Raw genomic sequence first — 16,227 nt, 5'->3', positions numbered from 1 at the left:
GCCTCTGACACTCATTTTGGCAGAAAGGTGCTTCGGGCCACGGTGTTTACCTAAAAATAGGCCTCATTCTCCCACCCGGGTTACAGGGGGACAGCTTTGGTACGTCCTCACTGTCCCTGTGTCCCCCAAGCAGACTTGGAGAAAGGGAGATTTTGTGTACTCACCGTTAAATCTTTCTCTTCAGTCGCTTGGGGGACACCGGGCTTTCCTCCCTTAGTTTGAGGCCTTCATTCTCTGTTAGACGTGATACCATAGTTCTAAAGTTAATGTTATTCAGTTCAAATTTAATAGATATATTCCTGTTGACTTTGGTACAAACTGACTTAAGCTCCTCCTGCTGGAGCCTGGGTAGGAGGAGGTTTTTTCTTAAGGTTGTGTCCTGCCTCCTAGTGGTACCAGCTGTACCCCACTGTCCCTGTGTCCCCCAAACGACTGAAGAGAAAGAGATTTAACGGTGAGTATACAAAATCTTCTTTTAATTTCACTTATGCTTGTTTGTCTCTGTTCAGGCTATCACACCTGCTTTGTTTGCAAGGAATCAGACCAAGGAGTGAAGCGCTGTATGCTGCCCCTTTGTGGCAAGTATTATCATGAAGACTGTGCCCTGAAATACCCTCCTACATCTCAACAAAACAGAGGCTTTCGCTGTTCTCTCCATATCTGTTCAACCTGTTACTCCACCAATCCAAGTAACCCCTCTGCATCCAAAGGTGAGATAATACTGTACACATGAGAAAAAGAAAGAGAAAAAAAATAAAATATATATATATATATAATATTATTTCAATGTGTGTATCATTGTGAGGCGTTGCTAATTTGCATATGTAATTTCATGTTGAGGATTTCACCAAATCTTTTCTGGTAGTTTCAGTATTCAGCCTAATATACACTAAATCCTCCTTTTTTGGGATTTCTCTAAATCCTTCACACATAATTCTGGGCACTTCCCAAATGAATGTGAACCCTTTCAGCAGGCCTAAATTATAGTTTCTCGCAGAGCAAATTTTTGTTTGTAGGATCCAGATTTGGTTGGGCCAGGCTCTTGGAATTGCCCGAATTCTGCTGAAAAAGACTTGGATTCATCCAAATATTTTTCTTGATAGTCTGATCATAAATTTTTGTTAATGTCCATCAAACCTGTGTTCTACATTCTGATTTATGTAGCATACTGCTTTATTCTGTATGTATGTATTTTTTCCTAGCATCCCAAAGTATTCTGTAAGTATTTTTCTTTGAGTGGGTTGCATAGAGTCGTTTACATTGAGTGGTTTAACTGCAAGTTTTGTTTCAGGCCGCCTGATGAGATGCGTGCGTTGCCCGATTGCATACCACGCAAATGATTTCTGCCTGCCAGCAGGAGCAGTTACATTGGCTTCCAACAGTATAATTTGCCCCAACCACTTCACCCCAAGGCGTGGATGCAAGAACCACGAGCACATAAATGTCAGCTGGTGTTTTGTATGCTCAGAAGGTGAGTAAGGCTCTCTTCAAGCATTATGTTTATCTGTATATATAGGCAAGCACGATTCAATGGTTTGAAGTGCAAGTAGATTGTAGGATTCTGTAGCAAGGTCCTTCCTGACTCTAAAATGGCTATCGGGTCTTTCCTTGAATCCAAAGTTGTACCTTTGCTTTCAGAAAATGGCCAAAGAACCAAAATAGAAACTTTTTTGTTGTTGTGATCTCTACTGTATGTACAGAAGTTAAAAACTCTCCTCTGTTTCAAACAGGTGGAAGCCTCCTTTGCTGTGAATCCTGTCCTGCAGCTTTTCACAGAGAATGTCTAAATATTGATATGCCGGAGGGAAGCTGGTTCTGCAATGATTGCAAAGCTGGTAAAAAACCACATTACAAAGAAGTGGTGTGGGTGAAGGTCGGGAGATACAGGTGAGAACATTTGTTTTGAGTGTAAGGGAAACAAGTAGCTGAGTTTTGTGGCTACTGATAACAAAGGACCATGCTTTTTTTGGGTCTTCCCAGGTGGTGGCCAGCAGAGGTTTGTCCCCCAAAAACCATTCCAGCTAACATCCAGAAGATGAAGCATGACATTGGCGAGTTCCCAGTAGTCTTTTTTGGTTCCAAAGACTATTTGTGGACACACCAGGCCAGAGTGTTCCCATACATGGAAGGAGATGCTCTCAACAAAGACAAAATGAGCAAGGGGATGGACGCTGTTTACAAAAAGGGTAAAGAAAAGAACAGAAATAATTCTTTGCCATTTATAACTTGTATTGTGCCACTTATTGTAATTATTTTGTCTCTCTCTAGGACTGATGGAAGCTGCAGAGAGGTTTGAAGAATTAAAGGCCCAGAAAGAAATGAGACAGTTGCAGGAAGATAAAAAGAACGACAAGAAACCTCCACCATATAAACACATAAAGGTAACAACAGCCTGACTGCAATAAGAGCAAAGTGCTGTGTCTGTGGTGGTGTTTTTGTAAAGTCTGTGGGAATTGGGGATTGTGTGACACATTCCATTACATAAAAATGTGTACATGTTTGAAGAATATATTTAATATAATATTCTTCCTGTAGACTTTACTTATACCTATTTTGGTGTTTTTTCTATGCAAAAGGTCTCAAGAAATAGTGGAAATACATTTTTTTCCACGTCATAAAAACTATGGGTACAGGTATTGGACCTGTTATCCAAAATGCTTGGGACCTAGGGTTTTCTGGATAATTTGGATCTCCCTATCTTAAGTCTACTAAAAAAAATCATATAAACATTATTTAAACCCAATAGGATTGTTCTGCCTACAAAAAGGATTGATTATATCTTCATTGGGATCAGGTGCAAAGTACTATTTTATTATTACAGAAAAAAAAAGAAATCGTTTTAAAAATGTTTAATTATTTGCTTAAAGGACAAGGAAAGGTAAAAACTAAGTAAGCCTTATCAGAAAGGTCCACCTAAATACATCAGTGAACCCTCAAAGTAATGCTGCTCTGAGTCCTCTGTCAAAAGAAACACTGCATTTCTTTCCTTCTATTGTGTACTCATGGGCTTCTGTATCAGACTTCCTGCCTTCAGCTTAAACCTCCTTGCTCCAGGCGTAAGCATGCTCAGTTTGCTCCTCTTGCCCCCCCCTCTCCGTTCTCTGCTGTTATCTGAGCCCAGAGCTATAAGTGAGCAGGGAGAGACTCAGGCAGGAAGTGATGTCACATCAAGCTAATTCTGCAGCTGCTATCCTAAAAAAACAGGAAGATCCTAGAGCTTTTTACTCAACTATGGTAAAACATTCTACAGAATAAATATAGCAATCTAGCTTGCACTATTGCAGCTAATCTATTGGCAATAAATTGCCTCCGTAGCTTTACTTCTTCTTTAAAATGGAGTCTATGGGAGATGTGACTAAGATTCATCCGTTGCATTGTAAAAACCGATACCAGATTACAGGAAGCTTTTTGCTTGCAGCTATTTATAGTAAGGGTGGTGTAAGCAGTTATTACATTTAAGAGGGCATTTACTTCTCTGCATGACTGATATGGTTGTTATATTAATTTGTTTCTTAAATGCAGGAACAATTTAGAAACCTTGTTTTTTTTTTTGTTGACTCGGGTTCCCTTTGTTAGATTTTACATTTTTACATTCAGTGTGACAAACTGTGCAATAAAATACAAAAGAGCCAAATGTTTTTTTCTCAAAAGCTAAAATGTGCATCCAATTTGTGGTCAAAAACCCTACTGCATTTATTAAAAAAAAAAAAAATTGATCAAAAGCCAGCAAATAAACTCACATTTTCTCTGATTCAGTGTAAAGCAGGCTCCAGTGGAGGTGCAAATAATAAGCAAATGGCCAACTAGGTTTTGCTACATTTTTTTTAGTATTATCATGGCCTGTTCTTTAACTTGATTTATTATAAAATAATCTTTAAACCCAAACAATTTTGTGGCAGGTCAACAGGCCGATTGGAAAAGTTCAGATTTTAACTGCAGATCTTTCCGAAATTCCTCGTTGCAACTGCAAGGCCACTGATGAAACCCCATGTGGGCAGGACTCGGAGTGCATTAACCGCATGCTGCTTTATGAGTGCCATCCCTCAGTGTGCCCAGCAGGGGAGCGCTGTCAGAATCAAGCTTTCTCCAAGCGCCAGTACCCAGAAGTTGAAATCTTTCGAACTTTGAGTCGTGGATGGGGGCTGCGGTGTAAGACTGACATTAAAAAGGTGTGGGAAGATATTCCAATAGTTAGTGATTTGCAGAAAAACAAAGTCTGTTTATAGTGCCTTCTATAATAATAAATTTCACTACCATGTAATATAATTTCACTACCATTTCAGTTTTCAAGGTTCATATCGAAGCTGTAACATCCAGCTCCTTTAAAGGAACAGTAACGTCAAAAAATAAGTGTTTTAAAGTAATGAAAATATAATGCAGTGTTGCCCTGCACTGGTAAAACTGCTGTGTTTGCTTAAGAAACACTACTATTGTTTATATAAATAAGCTGCTGTGTAGCAATGGGGGCAGCCATTCAAAGGAGAAAAGGCTCAGGTTACACAGCAGATAGCAAATAAGCTCTGTCTGTCTAATTGTGTTATCTGATATGCATTAGTTAACCTGTGCCATATAGCCGTTTTTCAAATTCCGCCATTACTCCACAGCAGCTTGTTTATATGAACTATAGTAGTGTTTCTGAAGCAGTTTTACCAGTGCAGGGCAACAGTACATGATATTTTCATTAATTTAAAACACTTACATTTTTTGGTTTTACTGTTCCTTTAAGTGAATTCTGTGACCATGTATAGCTTCTATGGTTACAAAGACTGAAAATGTCCTAATTATAGGCAAGGATTGCACCAAAATGTAATGCCTTTAACAATGAATTAATCTACATACAGTTAAGTGAGCAGCTGTAAGTTTGCCAGCCTTCAGTGTGATCTTATTCAATTTTGAAATGTTTTTTTTTTTTAAAGGAGATCTATCGCGAAAATGAAATTTTAATATAAGCTTCAGCATACTGAAATAAGAAGTTTTCTTAATATTATCAATTAAAAGTTCTGTACTGTTTTTGAAATCATGTTTATGTTCACTATCCCTCTCTCCGCATCTGTTTCTCTTCATTCTCTCTTCATGCAGCAGTTGAGTGTCAGATATTCATTGACTGTTAGATCCAATATATCTTATAGGGGGCGCTCCTTTTGCCTAGAAGATGTATTGGAGCTCACTCTATTAAAATCACCAGACATCACGTCTCTCTACATGAAGGATTTGTGCACAAGGCAGTTCTTTTGTTAGATTTTGTTTGTACTGGAATCCATTATTTGAGTGAGCCCTAATTCATCTGCTAGGAAAGGAAGCCCCCCCCTCTATAAGAAATAATGGATTGACACCCAACTGAGCCCTAATTCAGCTGCTAGGAAAGGAAGCCCCCCCCCCTATAAGAAATAATGGATTGACACCCAACTGCTGCAAGAAGACAGAATGAAGAGAAAGCAGATTCTGGGAAAGGGATAGTGAAGATAAACTTGATTATTTCAGAAATGATTCAGAATATTTAATTGATTGTATAAATTTCTTATTTCTCTGTGATAAAGCTTATATTAAATTTTAATTTTCTTGATAGTTCCCCTTTTAGCACAATAGTACCTATGTGTGTGTTACCTACTTGTGAATGTTTATAGGGAGAGTTTGTCAATGAATATGTGGGTGAAATGATCGATGAAGAGGAATGCCGTGCCCGTATCCGTTATGCCCAAGAGCATGACATCACAAACTTCTACATGCTTACACTAGATAAGGTAAGTATCACACCTTGTGATATTAAGTTGGAGGGGGAATGGAGCAGCAGAAATGAATGACAAGACAGGGCTTTTGAAACCCCACTGCAGTTCTTGAAATAAACTTTAAAATGTCAAAAATATTTTGAAATAAAAAGTTTTGTCTGTAGTTAACTTTAATCCTAATTTGGGGTTTCAAGAAGGCCAGGTTATCAGGGATAGCTGTTTAACGAGAAAATGTTTTGTTTTTCTTTTCTAATCGCCTCCCTGATACATTCTAGGACCGTGTGATTGATGCAGGGCCTAAGGGTAACTTTGCACGTTTTATGAATCACTGCTGCCAGCCTAACTGCGAGACTCAGAAATGGACTGTGAATGGTGATACAAGAGTTGGGCTCTTTGCTCTGTGTGATGTCAAAGCAGGTAAGCAGGTTTTGTCTTTTCACCTGCCTTCAGCTTTTGTCACAGCCTTACTGTTACGTCTGTAAACCTTATACTGTAAAATCAACCAGACAATATACTGGAAGATCCACGCATTGTATCTTAGAGGCAGGCCATTGCTTTGCCCCATACACAGGCCAATGAGCTATGGGATTGATCCAGGGTACTGAGCCAGCAGCCAATATCGGCCGGTGCATGGTCAGCTTTATTATGCATGTTTTTTTTGTATTATTATACAGTGTTTCTTTTGGTAAGTAATTTCCTCTAATTGCACTATAATTGCGAAGGACATTTTTCCGATGCCTTATGCATCTTACAGTGATCTTGTCAGGGGTGCAAGTGTTGCTGACAGTTACTTCATTTTAAAAAGTTGTTGATGTCCTTGGGAGCCAGTTTCTCAGAGGACGCTGACTCGTCGTCTTCAGTGTTTGTAATTTATTGATAATGAAAATCTCATAAAACATCTCAACAAAGTTGTGGAGTTGATACAGCACTATGGAAAATACTGACACTTAGCTTATCTCCCCTCTACAGGGATAGAGCTAACGTTTAACTACAACTTGGAGTGTCTTGGGAATGGAAAGACTGTTTGCAAATGTGGAGCACCAAACTGCAGTGGTTTTCTCGGAGTGCGCCCAAAGGTTTGTTATTTAATCAGCATTTAGTATATGTCCTATGCCAAATAGCGCTAGATGTTATGGTGTTAAAATTATGGTCCAACCTTATCACAGTTGGTACAGTAATCGAAAAAAGTTTAGCTGATAGTAGTGCTTTGCAGGTTGATCTGTATTGTTGTGTTACAATATTTTTTTCAAAATGCATCCGTTAATAGTGCTGCACAGAAATATTTTCAAAAGAGCAAACAGAATTTTTTCAATATTTAATTTTGAAATCGGACCTAGGGCTAGACATATTGTCACTTTACCAGGTGCCCCCAAACATCTAAATTTCAGTCACTCTTGACTGCTGACACTTGTTACTCAGCTGCTGCAGTCTACACAGGCCAGTCAAAAAAGGGCCAAAAATGCTGGAATATAGCCCCCAACTCCAAAGGGCACCCAAATCAAAAGTCCAAAAATAAATTCCCAGTCAATATTCTCAAAGTTAATAAATCAATCTTTATTTAGCATAAATATTAAAAAGTAGGCATACAGACCAATTGATGCTCCGCCTTACGCGTTTTGCACCCACAGGCACTTATTCATAGGCATTACTGTTGTTACATTTGGTCACAAAATTTATACCCCAGGAAATCCCTCCCCAAACGTTAAAACCAATCACGTGTTGCCACCTCACGTTTCTTTTCTTAAAGCAACATACATATCTCATCAAATTGGTCATATTAACATTGTTTCTCTGCCTATACTTTGTTACATCTCAGAACTATTTAATTCACATATTAGGATATCCACATTTAAACAAGCATTTAAATGGCAATCACTGCCCCATTGCATTAGATTCTCTCTCCTAATATTATTATTTATATATGTCACATTCTCTTATCTGCCCCATATAGCTCTATATCCACCTCATTATAAGCATATCCAATTACATTATAATTTACGTAAAAAATGTAACATCAAACTCGTAGTTCAAACCAAGTGGTAACCGAGTATATTGAGTCCATGTGAGGCTATATTTTCTAGTTGTTATTGTTTTGTATTGATTCAGTTGAAGCCTTTCGTATTCATCTTTCTTTCTGACTGCCAACGCACTGGTTGGTTGCATATCATAGCAGGTTCCCTAGCAACCAGATGCCAAAGTTCATTATTAAAGTTTCTAAACTACTCCTTCAAAGTATTTATTAAAATAGAGAATCAGACGGATATTACCATTGTAACTGCATTGTAGTTCTGTAGGTTTATATAAGGCATTTTTATTGCTCCTTCAGAATCAACCAGTGTCATCTGAGGACAAGGGTAAAAAGCGGAAGCAATATGTGAAACGTAAAAAAAGTGAGGTAGTCAAAGAACACGAAGATGAGTGTTTCAGCTGTGGAGATGGCGGACAGCTCGTATCTTGCAAGAAGCACGGTTGCCCTAAAGTATACCACGCAGATTGCTTGAACTTAACCCGTAGGCCAGCTGGTAAGTCTACAAGACAAAACCTTTAAGAAATAGCTAATTATTTCTAGGTTTACTTGCCAAATGCAAACATTACAGCTCTCTCTATATATTTGTTAAATGAATGCACTGTAATTGTATCCCCATGGCACTTTTAATAAATATGGCACCGGTAAGATCACTGAATATCTAAAGCTTTTAGATGTTAATTAGATATCTGTTCTAATCTTTCTCTCTAGGTAAGTGGGAGTGTCCTTGGCATCAGTGTGACATTTGTCACAAGGAAGCTGCTTCTTTATGTGAGATGTGTCCAAGCTCTTTTTGCAAGCAGCACCGTGAAGGCATGCTCTTCATCTCTAAGCTTGATGGACGGTTATCTTGCACAGATCATGACCCATGTGGGCCTCATCCCTTAGAGCCAGGAGAAATTAGGGAGTATGACTCCTCTAATGAACAGAATGATTCTGCTGGCCCCTCACTTCCAAAGAAACAAACACTGGAGAGAAAGGAGAACACATCATCTTCCAATTCACACAAAAAAAATGTTTCACTGACAGAAGTGTTGCTTACACCTGCAGCAGCTGGTTCCCCATCTGGTGGGAATGTGGTTCTGGCCCTTGAGCAAAACCCAAAACACGATCGCAAGAAAAATGTGGTGTCTGTTGAGCAAAAACCATTGTCTGCTGGTAAAATACTCCTTGCATCTGCTGGGCAGAAGTGTACAAGTGGCAATAAGTTATTACTTGCCTCAGCAATTCAGAAATCATTGCCTGCTGGGAAGGTGGTCTTGACCTCCTTGGGGAAGAAAACATTGCCCGTTGGTAAAGTATTGTTGGCTTCCATTGGAAAGAAACACCTCTCTGCTGGGAAAGTTCTGCTGACCTCTGTTGGGAAGAATTCACCATCTGTTGGTAGGATGCTTTTATCCACACCAGGGAAGCATTCATTACCAGCAGGAAAGGTTTTGTTAGCATCATCTGGAAAATATACAACAGCAGCTAAAGTTCTGTTGGCCTCTGCTGCCAACCAGCATGCATCTGCAGAAAGGAATCAGTTGGATGGAAACAAGGCAGATAAACAGAATGATGTTAAAGACACCCAGCATTCATCAGACTCTGACACTAAACATCGCATAACTAAAAAGCCACTTAATAACCCATCTAAAGATAAGTTAAATGCTACTATGGAGCAACCATTGTCTCCAAACCACACAGCTGGGTTTCAGAAACCTATAAGCCCTTGCAAAAAGGAAAGAACCTGTACTCCATCCCGCACAGGGAGGCCTAAAGAATATCAGCATGTTCAACCAGACAATGAAGCTCATCCTAAGACACATTTAAAGAGGTCAAACTTGCCAACCTCTCGAAACTCCCTGAGCGCACATAAAGAGAGGTTTCAAATTTCATCCAAAAAGGAAGGGTCTGTCCGAACCAGCCAGGTAGAGAACCATGCAACTCTAATAAAAGATTCTCCTTCTCCAACTATAAAGAAGAAGCCCACTGCACCAAGTGAAAGATCTTTATCTGCAACAAAATCCCCTTCTAACCCAGCACCTCCAGAGAACTCATCGGGCACTAGAGAAATATCTTTTACAGTTGCCTCCTCAGAAAAAACAGTTAGCACTTCAGAAAAGTCACTCAGCTCTGTTGTACAAGAGAAGACTAGTTCCACTGAACCAAGCCTTTCTTCAAATTGCCAGCCACCATTACTGTCCAGTCATTGTCAGAGTGCTTCCCGGTGCAAAGAAAAGTAACATTTTGTGAAGGCTGGTGTGAAATCACTAGGGGGTTATGCTGCACATAGTATTCTGAGAATGAAGAACTCTTATGGAATAGTTAAATAATGTTTTTGAAGTGGTGATTATATTAAGAACCACCTTTTAAGACAAGTTGACCATTGCATTCCTTAAAATGTATTTGCAGCAATCCCTGACCCCCCTTTTATAGTAAAAGGGTTAAGAAGCAAGATGACACTATGGCCAAAGGCAGTGAAGTGTTTGCCGGCTGAACTCCCATACCTCATCTGTGAATGTGTGTGCTGTCTGGTTAATATCACAGAAATCTGCTTTATGATGTAAAAAAAACAAGCAATTCGGTAGACATGTCAAGCTCAGCTGATCTTAGAATCATAGGGATGTCCAATGGCAAATAAAACAGAGAGGTGCCTTATTCCAGTGAAATGTAGTAAACTGTTGAGGAAGAACTTCAGGGAGCTTTTTTTTTCAAATGGGCATTGGATGAGATGATTGAGCTTCTTGGAGTAGCGTTCTTCAGTTGTGCCTGGTATCATCCTGCTAGTTCTAATTGCATGTTCAAACTGGCTAGAAACCTTTATGTAATAATTTTTGAAGCCTTTTTTAACCATTGCCAAAAAAAACAACCCATGAACTTCCTGGTCACAGTTTCCAGTTTGGCAAAGTTTTCTGCAGCATATATTAGGCTTCATTTGCCTTTTTGCATCATATAGCCTCCATCCACTAAATCAGGGCTTCTCTAACTTCAAGTGGGACGGGCACCTTTTTAAAAAGTATAGGTAACTGATATCTCCCAGTACCAACCCTCCACCCACCAAATGGTCAGGTCTCGCTATATGGTGCATTCAGTAGCTTTCAGATAGTCCTTTTATATCTATAATGAAGCCGGTAGAGAACAGTGTCTCACTAGAAAGAAGTTAAGAGTTAGGAAGCTATTCTGGAAGGAAAGGAAATGCTTTATTGGTAAGTAAGTTCTACTGTAGGACTGCAGCCTTCAAGAGAGCTTACCCTATGAGCTGGCTAGGGATCCACAGACATTTCTCGCTCCCATATATGACTGTGTTTTCTTTGGGAAGCGTACAGTGTTTTGAGGGTTTTCTTCTGAACTACAATTATTTGAGTTTACAGTCCAGAGTGGTCTGAATGTGTTGTTAGGCACAGTTCAGGATTTATGTGGTGCTAAGCCAAAAGCTTTTAGGTGACGTTGTGTAAATAAAGCCTATATTGTATCTTAGTGGTACAGTTTATTATAAATGGCCCTTTCTCAGATTTGATGAGCTGAGAGTAGTAATAGCTTTATGGATGTGCATTCACATATATCCCTAACGCAGCACACGTGACTCCACAAAATCACAAATTTCCCAGTCGACAGAAATTTATTCTGCCTTTGCTGAATATAAGCAATCTTACGCTGGAAATCATGGTGCTACAGGCAGCTGTGTGTAGTGTTTTACTGTATTTAATATATATATATATATATATATATATATATCTTTTTTTATTTTAAACCAAAACCTTGTTGTGAATCTTGGTGTTGGTGCCTGTACCAGTGCCTCATTGATGTGACCGATCCAGAGATTCATTTTGTGTTGATGTCTCCTGCCTTTTTTTTCCCTGATCCTTGCACAGTAGTTATGGATTAGGAGTTGAAAAGAAAGCTGGCATTCATTAGCTTGTTGTTTTTTTTTTTAATTTTTATTTTTTTAAATAAATTAAAAGATTAAACACCACATGATTTTAGCCTTCAGTTGCACATAAAGCAATTGTCTTTTAACAGATTGTGTGTTGCCCAACACTCTGATGCTGCATATTTTCTTCCTTGGGTTGGCATATACCCTGCTATAACTATCTGGAATATAGTCGCTGCCATGTAAAGTTCCCCCTTCAAGGTGGTGACTTGGCACTTAGTCTTGCTCTCTGGCATCTAGCTAGCATCTCATGGTATCGGCCTAAAATGAAAGCCCACATTGCTTGGTTTTTGGACCAGATTGAGTCATAAAAAGGATGAGGACACCATTGCCCTGCCCACTGGACATCTTAGGGACTTAAGGCTGAAGTTGCAGGAAATACAGATCTAAGATGTTTTGTTAGGCTATTTCCTCAGTTCTTTACTTTCCCAACAATTTGATATTGGCTTCAATGGGAAACATTTGTTAATGTTTGTCTTATACAATGTGAAAGAATACTCAAAGAACAAGCCCTGGGAAAGATCCTTGCCATCCTATCTGTTAAACATAGATCAACCATCATTAATGTTTGCCCACTGCTGCTGAACCTTTAAGTCAAGCTCCTCCATGTTCTCAACGATCAGAAAACGCCAAGCATCATGATACAAGAGACTGCTCTTTCTCTCCGTTTTACAGAAATGTAAAATCTGTCTTGCGGGCATCTTGGAATGGGGTGGTACTATTTTAGGGGCTAACATGGACGGAAGGCCAATACATGACTTGGTGGCTCCTACATCTTCCTCACATTCCACCTTGTTCATGGATCGTGAAATGGTGCTACTTGATTCTGGAGCATTGTATTTGATCATCTGACATGATTGTGGCTTTTAACACTGTATGTCATTCAAGGGAAGGATCACATCGTATATTTTCTCACCTTTTTTTTGTTACTGTCCCTGTTTTACTAAGTTCTTGCATTTTCTGTCACTAATGGAAGATATCTCTTGACTCTTCCATGAATATGTACTGTAATTCTTTGTATATAGAAGAAAAATACTGTAAAGTTTAAATTGATTTCTTTCTATCGTCTCCTTATTGTGTGTGTCTGTGTATGTGTGTGTGTCTCTGATACAAACGTGTGTGTGTGTGGCTCTGATACAAACGTGTGTGTGTGTGTGTCTCTGATACAAACATGACATGGTAGAACAATGTAAAAAAAAAAAGGTTTCCCATTTCAGGCTAGTAGCTAGGCTAAACCCTGGGCAGAAGTTCAATGCAAATCGACAAGGACCAAAGCGAAGCAAGCATCAGCTTGTAATAGGTTAAATTAACCTTGATTTAGAGGATTTTCTGATTTGAGATATAAACTTGCTTTTAATGAAAAATATATTGTTTTTTTTTAATTTATTGAATGATGTTTGCAGCACCAAGGCTTGTAATTTAGACTTCTCTGATCGATACGTCCTATATTACTCTAGTCAGTTTGACATGTAAATTGGGGAGGGCCTATTACGGAAAATATGCAATTAAATTAAAGACCCCCCCCCTTAGTATGTTTTTTTTGTTTTTTTGTTATAGGGGTCATTGACCCTGACATTCAGATAGCATACTTGGTTGTAAGCGCTAACCCTTTTCTTTGCTTGTCATCTTTGAGCTTGGCAGCCAGCAGAATTTGCAGTCCCAGGCAGGTAAGTGGTTAAATGTGGGGAAGCTGGCTCACAAGTACCCCATGGGAATTGCTATAGTGTGTAAGGCTTCATTTTATGCGTATTTATGCTGAAAACTCTGTTTTAAAAATGCAACTAAAACCGCCCCGTGTGACCTCGCCCTTAATCTAATCTAATCTAATTGTGGAAAAATGGACAAGAATAAAAAAAATGGAAAGTCATTGAAAAAACTCTTTATTTCTGGTGAACAATCTGAAAACAACTGAAATGAAAAAAAAAGAAAAAAGTGTTTGGTAGGTGAGCAACCCCTTTAACCAAATTGCATTACAGGTATGATACCGGTTATCCAGGATGCTCGGGACCTCAGGTTTTCCGGATAAGGGCAGAGACACGTGGAGATTCGGGGATGTTAGTCGCCTGGCAACAAATCTCTTCATCTGGCAACTAATCTCCCCGAACTGCCTTCCCGCCGGCTAGAATCTAAATCGCGGGGTGGCTCGCAAGAGCTTTGTTTTCCCAAGTCACCCGAACTGCTGCCAGTCGCCCTGCGACGAATCTCCACGTGTGTTTTGTTTCTGTAATGTGGATCTCCATTCCTCAAGGCCACTAAAAAATTGCAAACAATTAAATCCTATAACGTCCAATCCTATAAGATTGTTTTGCCACCTATAAGGATTATTTGTAACTGAGTTGTAATCAAGTACAAGGTACTGTTTTTTTATTACACAGAAAAAAAATATGTATTTTTTTTAATTTGCCTTAATTCATTACAAAAAGGTTTTAAGAGTAATTCACAGCTTTCTGGGTAACAGGTTTCTGGATAATGAATCCCATACCTGTACTTCAATTACTAATTCATTAAATATCCAAAAGTTGTTGCTGCTGATCTCATTTTCCACAAGAAGTCGATAAAAAATGACGATAATGTGTTGTTAGGGAAAACAGGAATTTTGCACAATGTTTTGGGCATCGTGTACATCTAATATATCCTAGTTAATTGGAAAAAAAACTGTGATGTGAGAACAATGATTTAGGGAGGTTTAACATGAAACTCTGTGACGATATAGTTAAAACAAGTCCTTGGTAGGGATATGGAGGCAGAAAGTAAATCAAAGTCTCCATGTTTAAGCAGTAGAAAATATCCTACATGTATGGGACCTGTTATCCAGAATGCTCAGGACCTGGGATCTTTCTGTAATCTGGATCTTCATACCTTAAGTCTAATAGGAAATCACGTAAACTTTAATAAACCCAATGGTTTGCTTCCAATACGGATTAATTATATCTTAGTTTGCATCAAGTACAAGGAACTGTTTTATTATTATTGCAGAGTTAAAAGAAATCATTTTATAAAATGGAGTCTGTGGGAGAAGGCCTGTACTTAATTCGGAGCTTTCTGGAGAACGGGTTTCCGAATAACGGATCCCACACCTGTACTGCATTCTCTTGCACAATTTCTAGCAAAACCTATACATAAAGTACTGCTTGATATGGAGTTTCCCCTCTTAATTGTGCAAGAACTAAGTGTATATCAGGAAGCAAAGAGTAACAGACCATGCCTTTATGGTGCTATATGTAATTTGTATGTACCAAGTTAAAGGAACAGTAACGTCAAAAAAATTAATTGTTTTAAAGTAATACAAATATAATGCAGTGTTGCCCTGCACTAATAAAACTGGTGTGTTTGCTTCAGAAACACTACTATTGTTTATATAAATAAGATGCTGTGTAGCAATGGGGGCAGCCATTCAAAGGGGAAAAGGCTCAGGTTACACAGCAGATAAGCTCTGTAGAACATAATGGTGTTATCCACTATTTAACTTGTGCCATATAGCCTTTTTTCAATTTCCACTATTGCTACACAGCAGCTTGTTTATATGAACTATAGTAGTGTTTCTGAAGAAAACACATCAGTTTTACCAGTGCAGGGCACTTTACTTTTGAACACTTACATTTGTTGATGTTTCTGTTCCTTTAAGCCCACACCCTTGCTAGAATGAGGAACTGCAGCTCTGGCTGTGACCTAGAGGACACAATGACATTGTTTTCCCATACCAACAGGTTTATCCAGTTTTTTCCTCCCATCTAACAAATGCAGATAAAACACTGAAACTTGAAGTTCATTTGACTACCCAAACAACTGTCTTCATACTAATGTGGTGGTGCTTAGCACTTGCATTTGCTCTCTTCTAGGTACCGAGATGCAGGGTTACTTTAAGGGACTGACACTCTTAGGACAAGCCTCCATCGAAAACAAGTAGTTTATTGTGGTGGCAAATGTTAGTGTGTCTGTCCTCCATGTGCTGTGCTAAGAAGGGTCCAGCCCAATTACAGCTTAGCGGAGGATTCAGTAATGTGCATTATCCAGTGCTTCTAAAAGAACACATTGACTTAATTGTGCTTGCTGCTGACATTGGTGGGCTACACTATCCTACTGGGCCCTGGACAAAGGCCCCATGTTGCACATTTATGAAAGTGTTAAGTTTAAATGGAAGGCACTTCAATCATCCAGATATCAAGTCAGACTTTGTTTGAAAGCAAAGGAGGGAAGGGGTTGGGGATAAGAGGTTACAATACAACATACATTAATTAAACATACATAGTAATGTCTGCTGTTCAAGTCAGAGGCATGAGTTACTTATAACTATCACAAATTAAGTACATGGTTAGGGTAATCACCCAGTGGGACCCAAGGTGTTTATTTACATTGCACATTCAGGGCTCTTGTTCTGAGTGTAGTTCCAGCCAGGGGGACCATATTACTCCATGTCAGTTTTATATTTACCAAAGCCTTTTCTATCAGTGACAACCAAGTTGTAGTGTGGGAGGCTGGTGGCCATCCACTTCAAGACCAGGGCTATTTTAGCATAAAATAACACAGTTTTAATAAGTGTTCTGGTCTTAACTAGGGGAGTA

General features: G+C 39.0%; 1 protein-coding gene across 5 annotated transcripts in view; it reads left to right on the top strand.

Moving 5' to 3' along the window:
* The window catches only part of nsd1.L (nuclear receptor binding SET domain protein 1 L homeolog), a 43,493-nt gene extending 30,775 nt beyond the window's left edge, over positions 1 to 12,718 (top strand). For all 5 annotated transcript variants that reach the window (XM_018252238.2, XM_018252235.2, XM_018252242.2 and 2 more), the window contains exons 13-23: positions 510 to 710; positions 1,292 to 1,471; positions 1,731 to 1,887; positions 1,981 to 2,186; positions 2,269 to 2,381; positions 3,900 to 4,169; positions 5,625 to 5,741; positions 6,002 to 6,143; positions 6,696 to 6,802; positions 8,053 to 8,248; positions 8,464 to 12,718. In XM_018252238.2, the coding sequence (XP_018107727.1) occupies positions 510 to 710; positions 1,292 to 1,471; positions 1,731 to 1,887; positions 1,981 to 2,186; positions 2,269 to 2,381; positions 3,900 to 4,169; positions 5,625 to 5,741; positions 6,002 to 6,143; positions 6,696 to 6,802; positions 8,053 to 8,248; positions 8,464 to 9,977 (3,203 nt within the window). In that variant the 3' untranslated portion in view covers positions 9,978 to 12,718. The remainder of the gene's footprint in view (positions 1 to 509; positions 711 to 1,291; positions 1,472 to 1,730; positions 1,888 to 1,980; positions 2,187 to 2,268; positions 2,382 to 3,899; positions 4,170 to 5,624; positions 5,742 to 6,001; positions 6,144 to 6,695; positions 6,803 to 8,052; positions 8,249 to 8,463) is intronic.
* Positions 12,719 to 16,227: the final 3,509 nt, after the last annotated feature.

The sequence above is a fragment of the Xenopus laevis genome, chromosome 3L (assembly GCF_017654675.1).
Source record: "Xenopus laevis strain J_2021 chromosome 3L, Xenopus_laevis_v10.1, whole genome shotgun sequence".
NCBI lineage: Eukaryota > Metazoa > Chordata > Amphibia > Anura > Pipidae > Xenopus > Xenopus laevis.
This window is presented reverse-complemented; position numbering and strand designations above follow the sequence as displayed.